This window comes from Electrona antarctica, assembly GCF_951216825.1.
Source record: "Electrona antarctica genome assembly, chromosome: 4".
Taxonomy (NCBI): domain Eukaryota; kingdom Metazoa; phylum Chordata; class Actinopteri; order Myctophiformes; family Myctophidae; genus Electrona; species Electrona antarctica.
Genome location: NC_136809.1, coordinates 51,351,156 through 51,365,644, shown reverse-complemented (window position 1 = coordinate 51,365,644; position 14,489 = coordinate 51,351,156). Strand labels below are relative to the sequence as shown.

The 14,489-nt window shown below is 44.9% G+C and overlaps 1 protein-coding gene across 5 annotated transcripts in view; it reads left to right on the top strand.

Annotated features, from left to right (window-relative positions):
- Nucleotides 1–14,211, top strand: part of LOC306922472 (uncharacterized protein) — a 34,460-nt gene extending 20,249 nt beyond the window's left edge. For 3 of the 5 annotated variants that reach the window (XR_013789930.1, XR_013789932.1, XR_013789933.1), the window contains 8 exons: nt 142–470; nt 1,080–1,154; nt 1,726–1,790; nt 2,228–2,385; nt 5,676–6,209; nt 6,658–8,225; nt 10,119–11,817; nt 12,009–14,211. Coding sequence is in view for 1 of the 5 variants with exons in the window: in XM_079500109.1 (XP_079356235.1) it covers nt 142–470; nt 1,080–1,154; nt 1,726–1,790; nt 2,228–2,385; nt 5,676–6,209; nt 6,658–8,225; nt 10,119–10,802 (3,413 nt within the window). In the remaining 4 variants the exon portion in view is untranslated. Of the gene's footprint in view, nt 1–141; nt 471–1,079; nt 1,155–1,725; nt 1,791–2,227; nt 2,386–5,675; nt 6,210–6,657; nt 8,226–10,118; nt 11,942–12,008 lie in introns of those variants that run through there. The other 2 variants (XR_013789931.1, XM_079500109.1) reach the window with 2 other exon arrangements.
- The last annotated feature ends 278 nt before the right edge of the window (nt 14,212–14,489 follow it).

The following is a 14,489-nucleotide window of genomic DNA, read 5'->3' as shown; positions in this document are numbered from 1 at the left end:
GTGTGTGTGTGTGTGTGTGTGTGTGTGTGTGTGTGTGTGTGTGTGTGTGTGTGTGTGTGTGTGTGTGTGTGTGTGTGTGTGAGAACATGTGTTAACTATTATTGCTGACATTTTCTTTTCTTGTATGTTCTGACTGTTCAGGATTTGACTTTGGCCAAGAAGACATTCTTGAGGATTTCCCTTCGCTCCATGCTTCAACAAACCAAAACTACATTCCGGACGCGATGCTACCGCTCGGAGATCCGTGGCTCCAGGGCGGACCCTCCCGTGCGATGCTGTCTGTGCCTTCCTGCCTCCGCCTGTGGAGGGAAGGCAGAATGGGTGTCCATGGGCCCTCCAGTGACGAGAGGGCAGCAGGGGAGTTTAAGGTTTACACCAAGAATGAACTTCAGCAGGGAATCATGTTTGGACCCTTTGTCGGAGAAGTGACCAAAGGACAACTGCTCAATACTCTTAAACATGCCTGGGCTGTGAGTAGACCATGCCAGAAATAATTCATATATGGAACATTAGACTTCATCCTGTCTTATCTTGATATTATGATGAATTCCTGTTGGGGTTCTTTGACTATATAGAAGTGTATTTGTACGTCTCTAAATGTTTTGATGAATTGAACAAGGTGGACCCTCTTGTAAACAAGTGTAATGCTTTATTGGGTCGTCCACTCAGAGTTAACAGTTATTGAGTTGTGCTTGAAATGTACTGTAATTCTGCAAACTGTTAATACATATTTCAATCAATCAATCAATCATATGCATGTTGCCGTTGGACAGAAATATAACTTAATATAACAGAATGTGGATGCATTTGGAGTTTTAAGCATATTTTGATTATTGTGATAATATCGTTAATCGCAATTATTTTGGCCACAATAACCATGACATTACATTTTCATATTACCCCATCCCTACTTTGAAAGTTGGGAGTAGCTAACACAATCAGTGCCGGGATTCCTTCAAAATAGAAGCTCTGGGGTGCCGGAAAGACATGGCCGCTTTTTTTTAGAAGCTCCAAAGCGTTTATATTTTGAACGAGAGGCATGTTAAAGTCAGAAATGAAGCGCTTAGTATATCCATCAGATCAATACCACGGAGAGCGCCCTAGATGAGCAGATACGAGGCATTCTTTCTGCCGCGCCAACAGCTAATCGAACGGTAAGCTAATATAACTGAAGAGCGAAGTAAACTTTGGTTACGTTCGTAACCCCCAGTTTCTTTAATCAGTCATGAACTTTTATTATCTCTGCCAGGCCGATGGCATGGAACGGAGATGGTTTTCCATTTCACCCCTCTCTGTACGTGTCTGTCTGTCTGTATGTATGTGTGTCTGTCTGTCTGCAGCTATTCTCGGTTCTCGCACACTGCTGGGCTGGTCAGCATCAAACCTTTGTGCATGCTACTATGTTTTGGCCTATATAATAACACGGTCTCCCTTTGGGTCGTACAATAAAGAAAATCCTTTTGATCATGATGTAACTCTCCAAATAGGCCATGCCCATTTCGGCCCAACAAGACATTTTTAGTTTTCTTCAAAACAAAAAGTCTTTGCTGCTACTACTTTTTTTTTTAGTCCGATTTGAAAAGTCTTCCATGGCCCACTGGGAGTGTGCGTTTCACACCCAATGGTCCAGCAATGGCCGAGATTAGCTGCTTAGTGCTTACAGACAAGTGGAAAAAATAAATCCCACCCATTTAAATCTTTAAAAAAAATCTTTTTGATCTACAGATCAGGGATGATTCTGCTTTCTACTATGTAGATGCTTCGGATGAAAACAAGTCTAACTGGATGAGGTGTGTAGTTTTATTTGTATTTAGTGCCCTCTGTAATTTCGTACAATGGCATATTGCAACTATTGACCCAAATATAAAAAGTTTAATTATTTTTGGGAAAATACTTTATGAAGAACAAAACCTTTTTGTAGTGAAAATAATAATCTTATTTTAAAATAACGCATTAATAACTCATAACATATTTCAAATTAGATCATTTATTGGATATATTTTAGATGAAATAATTTAATTTCAATAAAATGTAAACAATATGAGTGACTTGGTATTTAAATAGAATAAGTACATTTTTTTATTAGTATTTGTAATTGATATATCGGTCTCTGAGGTAGCCAAGAGATGGACCCCGTTTTATATTAAGGTTAAGTACAGTATTAAAAAAAAAGAAAATCATGATCCAGCTGTGGTTAATTGTGTTCGGTCTGCTTCTTCTGCTTCAGATATGTGACCTATGGCAGCACTGAAGAGGACCACAACCTCATCGTGTTCCAGTTTTACCGTCAGATCTACTACAGGGTTTCCCAGACCGTCCCGGAGGGAGCAGAACTAAAGGTCTGCATTGGAAAGGATTATTCTGCCATGCTCGGCCTAGGGATGGGTGAGTTTTTCTGCATTCGTAGGCCATGTTGCCTTGTAGTAAAAGGACATTATGGGCGATATTTTGCGTGTCTTAAGTACCAGGTCTTATGACTTAACCCATTTTGACCTGAGATCAGATTCTAAAAATGTCTTCTACATCCTGACAGTTTTCTGAAAAAGCAATGTTTCTATGTCAGTCGTTCTTTGATTTTTCAAAAATAGCAGACCTACAAGCTCGTAGCGCGCCACTCGGTGGCGCGCTATGAGCTTGTAGATCTGCTATTTTTCAATAGCTAAAGACCAAAAGGGGTTCCCGCCCAGAATGAGTTAACTTAACACAGCCGACGCGAATCGCGTATCAATACGTTATCAATTAATCAAACGTCGGGTGTGGATCACGTATCAATACGTTTCAATCACTTTTTTATAGCATACTTTCATTCATCTTTTTACCCACCCGGACAATGAAGAACCATCGCCCTATCATTGCTGCTTAGTCCCGCTCACGTGATCAAAAAAAAAAAAAAAAAAAAAAAAAACCCTCCCCTCCTGAAAACAGGAGGGCGGGCCGCTTTACGTGTAGAAGCCAGTGTAATGGATGCGCCCATGCCGATGTGTGAAAAGAATCAAATTTCACCTAACCTCGCCTCACCAGGCTTTCCACCTCGGCTCGGACATTTGATTCCCCCCTCCCCTCCCGTTTCTCCAGGAGGAGGATCTTGCGAGGGGGTACATGCTCTCCTCTGTCTCTCGGAAAAAAAACATGATGAACGCTGAACGGAACGCTGCCTATTGCCTAAACACATATGCACATAATGCACCAGATCGGCATTGCAATGCATAACATCTGCAACACACATGGACAGATGCATGTTTCCTTCTTCATACTGTAGCGACCAAACGATCCCCGAGCCTACAATACTACGAACTAACCACAGTATCGAGGGGCCGCCACGACAAGACAGTGTTCCGTTGGTGGATCACGTATCGCCATGCAGAGCCGTCATAATCGGAGATCGCTCAGACGTGTGATTGTAACGCTTTTTTATTCATTATAATTGTAGTGATAAGACCGCAATGAACGCGTCGGGGACGTAATCGACCCGGGTGTAATGTATAACGAACTTTTCCGCGACCTAAACCGTGGTGTTGTCATCTGTGGAAGTCATTTTTTCCTTCTCGTCGACATCACAGCCGGGTGACGCTTTTTTCCCCCTCCATCGCCCCCAAGCTGCATGCCCATAGCCTGGCTTGGCCAGCCTCATAGCGGGGATTCACTGAAGATTCTTCCCCGGAGGAAACATCAGTGAACCCTCGCTATGAGTCTGGCCGTGCCAGGCTAGCATGCCCAGGCATGTTCCCCTACACTAGCTTGAAAAACAAAATCAGCTGATGACAACGCGTCTCACCGTTATACTATAGTTCTGAACCGAACGGTGGAATGGGACTTTTTATAGCCGTACGGATCAAGACTTTTGCTGCCCAATGTGCCCATGACCCCCCCCCCCCCCAATGTTACTGCGATCAAAACAATGAAAGCAGTGAGATAGATTAGGCGAGGCGGCAATCATCATCAAAAAGAAAGCATAGTTATGAAGGTTTATAGTCAGACATTGACAGGCAGATATAACAATAAACACAATAAATATGCTATACATCCTATACATCGAATGAAAGCCCTGAATGTGTACTTTTACGAGGAAAAGAGTAAACATTGATCCCATGTACAGTTTGTCATAAATTGGATACTGGGTGGATGCACATTGCGCCCACCAGATATAACTGCAGAGAAGACATGGACCCGAACTCAATATTCACAAAATAAGGCCTATAGCGACATATAAATACTATATACCGTATGAAACAGAAGACTCTCTGCTTTCATAAGAAAAAAACTTCTACTGTAGTAATAATAAAAATCACACCCATGTGAAGTGAGTGGTGCAACTCTGTCCCATATTCTGTTCTCTGCTTATTCAATACAGTTCGCTATATACGGACTGAGGCAGAAAGTCATGTAAACCTTTTATTTACAGTTTGGTCTGTAAACTTCTACTGTAATAATAAAAATCACACCCCTGTGAAGTGAGCGGTGCAACTGTTCTCTACAGTTGCACCGCGCAACTATAAAGAACAGTTGCACCGCTCACTTCACAGGGGTGTGATTTTTATTATTACAGTAGAAGTTTACAGACCAAACTGTAAATAAAAGGTTTACATGACTTTCTGTCTCAGTCCGTATATAGCGAGCTGTAGTGAATAAGTACAGAACAGTTGCAATGCTCACTTCACAGGGGTGTGATTTTTATTATTACAGTAGAAGTTTACAGACCAAACTGTAAATAAAAGGTTTACATGACTTTCTGCCTCAGTCCGTATATAGCGAACTGTATTGAATAAGCAGAGAACAGAATATGGGACAGAGTTGCACCACTCACTTCACATGGGTGTGATTTTTATTATTACTACAGTAGAAGTTTTTTTCTTATGAAAGCAGAGAGTCTTCTGTTTCATACGGTATATAGTATTTATATGTCGCTATAGGCCTTATTTTGTGAATATTGAGGAGTTCACGTCCATGTCTTCTCTGAAGTTATCTGGTGGGCACAAGCTGCATTCAATAACCAATTACTGTAGATGGGATCAATGTTTACTGTTTTCCTCGTAAAAGTACACATTCAGGGCTTTCATTCGGTGTATAGGATGTATAGGATATTTATTGGGTTCAATTTTATATCTGCCTGTCAATGTCTCTGACTTTAAACCATCCATAACTCTGCTCGCTGTTCAAGATAACCACTTCCAGGCAAATGCAGGTGTTGCAAAAAGGTCAATATCTCCAGAATGGAACATGGTAAAATCAAAATGTATTTTTTTTAATTGAAGTGGACAAGTTCAGCTTTCTTTTGATGTATGCGTGTGATTCTCGCTATAAGAGAACATTTTGCTGTGGGCCCCCGAACAAGGCCTTTGTGCAATGTTAAACGGTAGCAACATCCAAATAGGCCTGTCGAGATCTTGTAGCAATCAAAGTGTTAAGCCATTGGCAGAGATCTACGCCAAATGGTCCCTTTTATAGTGGTTATGATAGCTCTCATCGTAACTATTAGCATTGGGTTGCTAGGTGATGAAGTAAACAGAAAATTATCACAACACACACACACATCTTAAGTAACATCCGGTTCCGTTGTTTTTTTGGGGTCCCGGGATCCTTCAAAATACGGATTGCCACTGGATAAATGCTGTCAGATTTACATACATACACCCTGATTATCGACCTCTATTCTTTTTTTTTGGCGGGGCGTTCAGATGAGAACGAGAGGTGTGACGTTACGGACAAGGAGATGATGCTGCGCAACCTCCAGGATATCCAGGTGGTCACTCTCCCCGACGCCACCGTCTCCTCCCTCTGGTCCGACAACAGCCAATCGCAGAGTCCCATGCCGATGATCAGCGAGGTGTCCAGCATGTTGCAACCGGAAAAAGTCCTCGACTCGTCCGCGGCAGCAGCCTCCACCTCCGTCCCCACCTCCTCCACCTCTTGCATCGGATCGCTCGTGCTCCCCACCTACCATTTGGAGCGGTACGACTTCATCCCCGGCGCTGAGAAGCTGCTGACTCACCCGCACGCCACCCAGAACAGGGCCTGGTACTTCTTTGGGTTTGAGCCCGACCCGACCGGACGCCCCCTGGACCGAAACAAGGTGGTGTGTAAACTCTGCGGGGAGCACGTGGGCTGCGGGGGCAGCACGGTGAACATCCAGAACCACCTGACCCAGAAGCACCACATCAAACCACGGGACGTCGCCAAGGACCTCCGAGATCTGTGGCCCCAGGCGACTGGTGATTATTTGCATAATAATAATCACCAATTTGATGCTATTTTAACCCTTGGACTGTCACCCCTAATAGCAGCTTTTCAGTGCCTTCTGTCAGCTCTAGACGACATTTATGAATGCCCAAAAAAAATTGTAAAATAAAAAAAAATATTATTTTCATTATGTCAATTATGTCAACGGGAGTGCTGGATTTTGACGTCAATTACGTCAATACCATCAACCAGCCGTCAACGTGGACCACAATGGTAGCATAACCTTTGACTACCTGTGTGTGTACTGGTAACAAACTTGCTAATAAAGTAATCAATCAATCAAAAGACAGATAAACACAGCTCGATAACAAGGGCTGAGATTATTTCTTTTTTTTATGGGGTTGTTGGGAGGCATTTTTATGATTTATTTCACGTTGAGCTACTCTTAAAACAAACTATGTCCAATTAATTTCTCAACAGGTCAAAAATCACAGCTACTGACCTCCCCAAGCGGTCTGGACGCGATGACCCCTATGCCCTTGTCGAAAGCCATCGGCAGCCTCCCACAGATCATGGCCACTCAAATGGCCGACGCCATCTCAAACTTCCTGATCCGGGACCTCCACCCGCCAGCCCTGGTGGAAGGCGAGGGCTTCAGACGCCTGATCCACACTCTGCTGCCGTCCTGCAAGGTGCTGCCCTCGGCTCTTCTCATCGAGGACATACTGAAGGACCTCCACACCAAAAGCAAGAAGAACCTATTCCATCAGCTGAAGAGCAGCGCGGGGAGTGCGGACAGCGAGGACACTTTGAGCTACACCGCTCCCATCGAGTTCGAGGAGAAGAGGCCTCGCGGCCGACCTCGCGGCTCTCAGATGGAGCTCCCGCACTGCGTCACTTTGAGCGTGGACGTCTGGTTCCACGACTGGCAGGGCAACACCGAACGATACGCGACCCTCTGGGCACATTTCATCGACGCAAACTTCAGTTTCCACAACCTGGCCATTACCACGCAGAGACTGGCGGAGAACGTGGCCGGCGACTACAGCCTGGGTACGTTGCAAGGCCAAGTGAAAGCTATGGCCCAGGAGTGGGGCATTTCTCAGCCTAATCTGATTTTGCTGGGAGGGGAGGGAAGCGAAAAGCTGCGGTTGGGATTAAAGAAGAGGGAGAGAACCGGAGAGCCGACGGGAAGTGGCCCTTGCCCCAACTCTACGACGTTTCTTGAGAGGGAGGAGTGCGTGTCCTCCGACGAACCGCGTAGTTTAGAAAGCCGTTACTCTTCCAGCGACGGTCCCCCGTCGATTCCCTGTTTCTTCAGTGCCGTTCAGGGCTGCATAGAGGAAGTGATGTCCCACCCGGTCATCTCCAAGACCCTCAGCCATTTCCAGACGTTTCTCTCGTCCCTCTTCCCTCTGCACACGCCAAAGAGAAGCTCGTCTCAGCTGCAAATCGAGAGCCTGCTGCTGACCATGCCCAGGAAGGACCAGGCTCAGCTGAAGTCCTGGGCTCACAGCAGACCGGGCTGGAATAAGCTGTACACCCTGTGCAACACCCTCCTCAGACATCAGAACCTCGTAGGTGACGTGATAAAGGAGTTGAGAGGTGAGAACCCTACCAGCGGGGACGCCACTGACCCCACTACCTCAGAGTCCACAGCAGCCGACAACTCTTACACAAACTCCACCTCCGGCGCAGCATCGTCGTCGTCGTCATCGTCGCCGGGCTCCGTTTTTGCCCCCAAACGTTCCGAATGGAAGGTTCTCGAGGAGCTCTGCTCGGTCCTCAAACCGCTGGACGTGGCGTGTCAAACCGTGGCCAAGGACCCCTTTCCTCGCCTGTCCCTGGTCAAGCCCATCCTCACCGGCCTGCTGTCGCGCCACCTCATCACGCGCCCGGGAGACTCCTCGGCCATCTTGAAAGAAGTGAAGAGGATGATGAAGCGGAACCTGGCCAGCTGCTACGACAACCCCGTCGTCAGCAGGGCTCTGTGTGTGGCGTGTTCGCTCGACCCGCAGTTTCACGGCCTGGGATTCATGGAACTGAAAGTAAGTCACGGGGCATGAAATGATGGTTGTGTCGGTACACATGGATTAACGTTCTTAGTAGCCTTGACTAATTTCATGTCATTTGGATTCCATAGCATTCCATAGATTCCACCAGCATGTCTTCTATGGACGCATGTTGTGCAGTGAAAATAGCCCATCTATCTCCCAATGCTTGTTGAGAGCTTGTAGATGGGCTATTTTCGGTTAATATTTTAAGATAAGCCCATTTAGGCCTGACCTCAAAATTAAAAAAAAATCTTCTGAAATATTTTCACGATTTTTCAAAAAATAGCAGACCTACAAGCTCGTAGCGCGCCACTCGGTGGCGCGCTATGAGCTTGTAGATCTGCTATTTTTCAATAGCTAAATTATAACATAATGTTTAAAACACCAAAAGGGGTTCCCGCCCCAAAATGGGTTAGAGCATTTGCAGTGGTCAAACTACCTATGTATGAAGCATCTTCAGTACAATCTTAACCCATGATTCAGGATGGAAACCCCTTTTGGTGTTTTAAGCATTATTTCATGCTTTAGCTATTGAAAAATAACAAGCTCATAGCTTGTACAAATTTAATTTACAAGCTTGTAAATCGTGAAAATGTGGATATCTTTGAATATATATTCTTTCAGACCGAACGTTTTTTTTTAACTCAAATCTTTGCTTCTGGGGGGGTCCCTGGAACAACATATTTTCAGATGGGGGTCGGCGGGCGAATTACATATAATTTTGGGGGTCCTTGATATGAAATGTTTGAGAACCGCTGATATAGAAACATGGGTTTTTCAGAAAACTGTCAGCATTTAGAAGACCATTGTATAATCTGTTCTCAGGTCTAAATGGGTTAATTTATATTTCATATAAAAGCAAAGGTCCCAATCTGTTTTTACATACAGTAAGTTCATTGTTTAGGAATCCGTGCTAGTGTGGGGGGGCTCCTTTCATAATGTTTCACAAATCACACATTATGTAGGACATGGCCATTTTTATTTAGCTTTAACCCATTCAGGCCTGACCTCAACATTTAAAAAAAATCTTCTAAATCCTCCAGTTTTCTGAAATAAATATTTTCACGATTTTAAAAAAATAGCAGACCTACAAGCTCGTAGCGCGCCACTCGGTGGCGCACTATGAGCTTGTAGATCTGCTATTTTTCAATAGCTAAATTATAACATAATGTTTAAAACACCAAAAGGGGTTCCCGCCCAAAATGGGTTAATCCATGGGTACACTAGCCCATTTAGGCCTTACGTCGAAATTTAAAAAAACGTTCGCACTGAAAGAATATATACCTATTCAAAGATCTGTGCCGCATTTTTACGATTTTTCAAAAAATAGCAGACCTACAAGTTCATAGCGCGCCACTCGGTGGCGCGCTATGAACTTGTAGGTCTGCTATTTTTTGAAAAATCGTAAAAATATTTATTTCAGAAAACTGGAGGATTTAGAAGATGTTTTTTAAATGTTGAGGTCAGGCCGAAATGTCGACCCAATAAAGAGCAACATTTTGGCAAGTGTCTGACAGTGTGTGGGACCCTTTCTTTGTTTTTCAAAGATACCCTTTTTAAGTATGCTCTAATGCCCTACGCACCTGTCACTAGCCTTCTGAGGTGTGCATCGGCTAAAAAATGAAAGACGCCATGACATGGTTTTGGCCAGAAATCATATTGATTCTACATTTGTGGCCAAGACTGCCATTGGATTTTTTAGAATTTTCGTTGTTTCATGTCATATGAAAGCAGGGAATCATAGCTTCAAATTGACATATTGGTGGTTCAGTTTGACCCACCAGTTTTGGAGATATGGCTTATAGAGTAATGTCTTGCAGAAAACAGCGAGTTGAGAGCTTCACATTTCGATCTCTAATTACTATTCTTATTATTTTCATTTTCAAGGAGCAGACGGCCACTTTTGATTGGCTGAAGAAGGAGGCAGTCCGGATAGTGAAGGAGGACAAGAGGCGGAGTCAAGCCAGAAGGCAAGGCGGCGGCGGCCAGATGAAGAGAAGCTCCTCCCCTCTGTCGTCAGAGATGGACGGCGGCGACTGCCTGCGTAGGAGGAGCAAGCGGCTGAAGGAGGCGCCTCAGTACAACTTCAAAGAGCTGGTGGATTCAGGGGGCGACGACGAGAGCGACATGGAGGAGTCGAACGAATCGGGGCCCGGCGGCGAGCCACCGGGCTCCCAGGGAGGGCTGTCCGGCATGGAGTTCCTCCTCGGGGACCTGTTCGGCTCCGTGCCTCAGGGCACGCGCAGCTCCGTGGAGGAGTCCGTGGACCGGGAGATGTCGGTGTACCGGGCGGACAAGGGCGCCTCCATGGGCGTGGAGCCTCTGCAGTGGTGGAGAACCAAGGCGGGGCAGTTCCCCCTGCTGGCCACGGTGGCGCGGGCGTACCTGGCGGCGCCGGCGGTGGCGGGCAGCGCCGCGCAGGGCTTCCTCCAGGAAGGCGGAGGGGCCACGTGCAGGAAGAGAGTCAACATTCCGCCGGAGAGTCTGGACGACATGCTGTTCCTGCATTATAACCACGCTCTCATGGGCGGAGGGCCGCCCGCTAAGAAAGATGACCGGTTCTTGTTGTAACAGTGGGGCTAGAGAAAGAGAAAGGTCCCTGTCTCACCCGAGTGGAAACACAGAAAGCCTTTACACCTGGCATCAACGTGCTTGAATTTCCCATATTTGAGCCGATGCCACCAAATCACCTTGAGTTCTTCAGAAATGTATTTGGGCCTCGTTCACAAACCAAGTGTCAATGCAATTTTCTTTAAGTCGGTAAACAAAGCATGCAGTCGGCTTGTTCGATATAGATTTTTCCATGCTATATGATTTGTTTGTAACAAAACTAAACTAAAACTAAAAAAACGAACTATTACCATTTAGAAAAAAGTTCCAGCTGCAACACCACCTACAGCCACTGAGTGGCGTAATTGAGTTTCATTACACAACGTGAAAATATATGTTGACGGCATACCCTTTTATTCTACTATGAGGGCGCATTCTGCCAATGCATTTCAGTGAGAATGGAGGTTTTTTTTTCTTTCTTCAGAATTCCACAAAATGGCAGCAAACCGCTCCATTCCCTTTGAAATGCATTGGCAGAATCTGCCCTCATAGGTGGGATAAAAGTGCAGTGTGACCAAATGGGAGCATGGCATGCTCCCTGCATGCTTTTTCTTGAACCCATTGAGGCCTGAGATCAGAATCTACAAATGTCTTCTACATCCTGACAGTTTTCTGAAAAAGCTATGTTTCTATGTCAGTCGTTCTTCGATTTAAAAAAAAATAGCAGACCTACAAGCTCATAGCGCGCCACTCGGTGGCGCGCTATGAGCTTGTAGATCTGCTATTTTTCAATAGCTAAATTATAACATCATGTTTAAAACACCAAAAGGGGTTCCCGCCCAAAATGGGTTGGTCTGTAATTTTCTTCTCCTTCTCCTAAATTCAGTGTATGGGCTTGGAACGGCAGCGAAAACCAGTGCTAACAAATCTTTGAAACTGAACTGAATATGAAGGACCGCCTTGCATTGCATTGCATTTTCCATTGGTTCCGCAATGCTCTCAAATTGTTTGTTTCCTAATTGTTTACACGGTTTTAGTGCCTCTTAAGGTGGCCTTACACTAGCCGATTTTTTTCAATCTGAAATCTGATAGCACCACACACTACAGGATAATCGGAAGGGGGCAGAGCAAATATCAAACATTCTTGATCGGGCCGATCCCGACCGCGCTTTGAGCGGTCGGGCACCCCCCGAGCGTCAAAAATGCCCGATTATCGGCTAGTGTAAGGCCACCTTTAGTGTCGCCAATGGTGGCTGTAGCATGCCACTTGGCAGGGGCGTAACTACCGTGACGCAGACAACGCGACTGCGTGGAGGCCCAGAGGTAAGGGGGGCACACGGCCGCCCACCCGTGCCGTCTGTAAAATGAAATTATAAACACATACAGAGATGCAATGACAGTTGAGTTGAACAACTGTCATTGGGTGCTGTCGGTGGCACTCGCTGATCAGCCTGCGTCGGGGCCCACTGACATCTAGTTACGCGTCTGCCACTTGGGACACAGGCCGGTGTCTGACCAGCCTTGGTCTTGTCGCCTGGATGAGGGTGTCTGTCGTAATACCCAGAAACGCCCAACGATTCCAGGTTTACAACACTGATGATGTGTCCCAAGTTTATGCATCAGTAGATGGATGTTTAATTTACTTACCCATTTTATTGAATTCAGACGTCCCCGGATGTGTATCTGTAGGCGGATATCTCTGGTCTTCTGGCTGGCTACGCGAGACTAAATGGAGGGTGTGCGCATGCATAAAGTGAGTGGCGAAGTGAGTTCGATGTCGTTTAACATCGTTTAATGCAATCAGATAGGCCTTTTCTGTTTGGATGTATGGGCTGTAGAGGCCAGAACGTTTTTATTTATTTTTTGCCACTCAGTAGGCAAACCCGCATAACATTCGGGTATGATGATGTCATGCACAATACCCTGGTAAAATACCCTGGTAAAATGACGACGGATCGTTGCGAACTCAAAATCGAACAAGCCTAGCATGCAGTGTTGCATCCTCTCTAGTGCCTTCGAGATTCATTCAAAAATAAACGTTGCGGTTGAGTGGCTAGGCTTTATGTATTTGCATTTTGCAAGGAATAGACGTAAACTGAGTCCCCAAGATAAAATAAATGTGTACCTTTTTTTTTTTACAGTACATCTGGGTACAAGATGCACGTTAATGCAAGGTGTAAAGGGGCCAATTTACATATAGCACCAATTTTTCTACTGGACATCATCTCACCAGTTGTTTTGTTTTAAATATAAGCTAACCCATATACTCTGCATACTTTGTACTCTGATACAGTATACCGCTGTCTTGGTTTGTGTGTATGTACATATAGAGCACCCTGTAGTGCCTAGTGCCTTACCTCATTTATATACTATCATTCTTACTGTTGTGTAGGTCGACGCGCAGGTTTTTTATTTTATTTAGTTTTGTTTTTAAGGCAAAAATATCAGTGTTTACATTGCAATGTTTGTCCACAATGGTTTGAAAAGATAAAGTCCTCCTCGTATATATATATGGCTTAAACACATAAAAGTACGTGAAACAAAACACCCTGCTATGATTTGTTCACACACACACACACACACACACACACACACACACACACACACACACACACAGACACACAGTAAAAAGAAAGGAGAAAAAAAGGGTTGGAAGCACATGTCTTTCTCCCTCATTGAAATCTTTTGGATACATATTCAAATTTGTAGCCCCACTCAACCACCAGGTGAAAATTACCACCATGGTCGTTTTCAAAGGAACCAGGGTGGTAAATATACGATATTTGCTCTATTTTGGGGGAAAACATTCCATTTCTGTGCATTCATTGATGCACAATGACCCTTACAAAAGTAATTTGTAAATCACTAGCAATGTGTATATGTCTGTACAAGTCTTTGGCGAGCATGAAGGTGCACAGTAGGGCTTTCACTTCTAGTGATTTTTACTAGTTGACTAGTTTACTAGGCAATCAACTAGTACCACTATCAACTAGTACCAACTAGTACCAACAAGGCCGACTAGTGGATTTACAAGTCGACTAGTTGCTTAAAGCCCTAGTGCACAGCAAGTTTTATGGTAATCTAACCAGTACATTTCAGGATATCTGGTTTGGAATCAGAAATGCTTCCAATACTTATTTTGGCGACCCACAATTGTCTTCCCTCTCTAGCTCCACGCCTCCACCCATATGGCCACACTTCCACACGAGATGCACACTTCGACCTACATCAGCCGACCAATGGGGCAATGTCTTCTCACAAAACAAGACAATGAAATGAGGAAAGTTACCATTCAGGAAACTTGTCTCCTCAGCCTCGCATCGAAAACAAAAGGGTCTCTTCCATAACGTATGTCAAGTGCACTACAGCAGTGGTTCCCAGAATGGGGTCCTTGAGAGAGTTCCAGGGGGTCCCCGGCTAAATGATAATTAGGAACCAAAATGGACCTTTATGATCTATAACTCAGTGTACAAATGGACCCATTAACCCATTTTGACCTGAGATCAGATTCTAAAAATGTCTTGTACATCCTGACAGTTTTCTGAAAAAGCTATGTTTCTATCTCAGTCGTTCTTCGATTTTTCAAAAATAGGTGGCGCGCTATGAGCTTGTAGGTCTGCTATTTTTCAATAGCTAAAGCATAACATGATGCTAACACCAAAAGGGGTTCCCGCCCAAAATGGGTTAAGAGAGTTCCAGGGGGTCCCC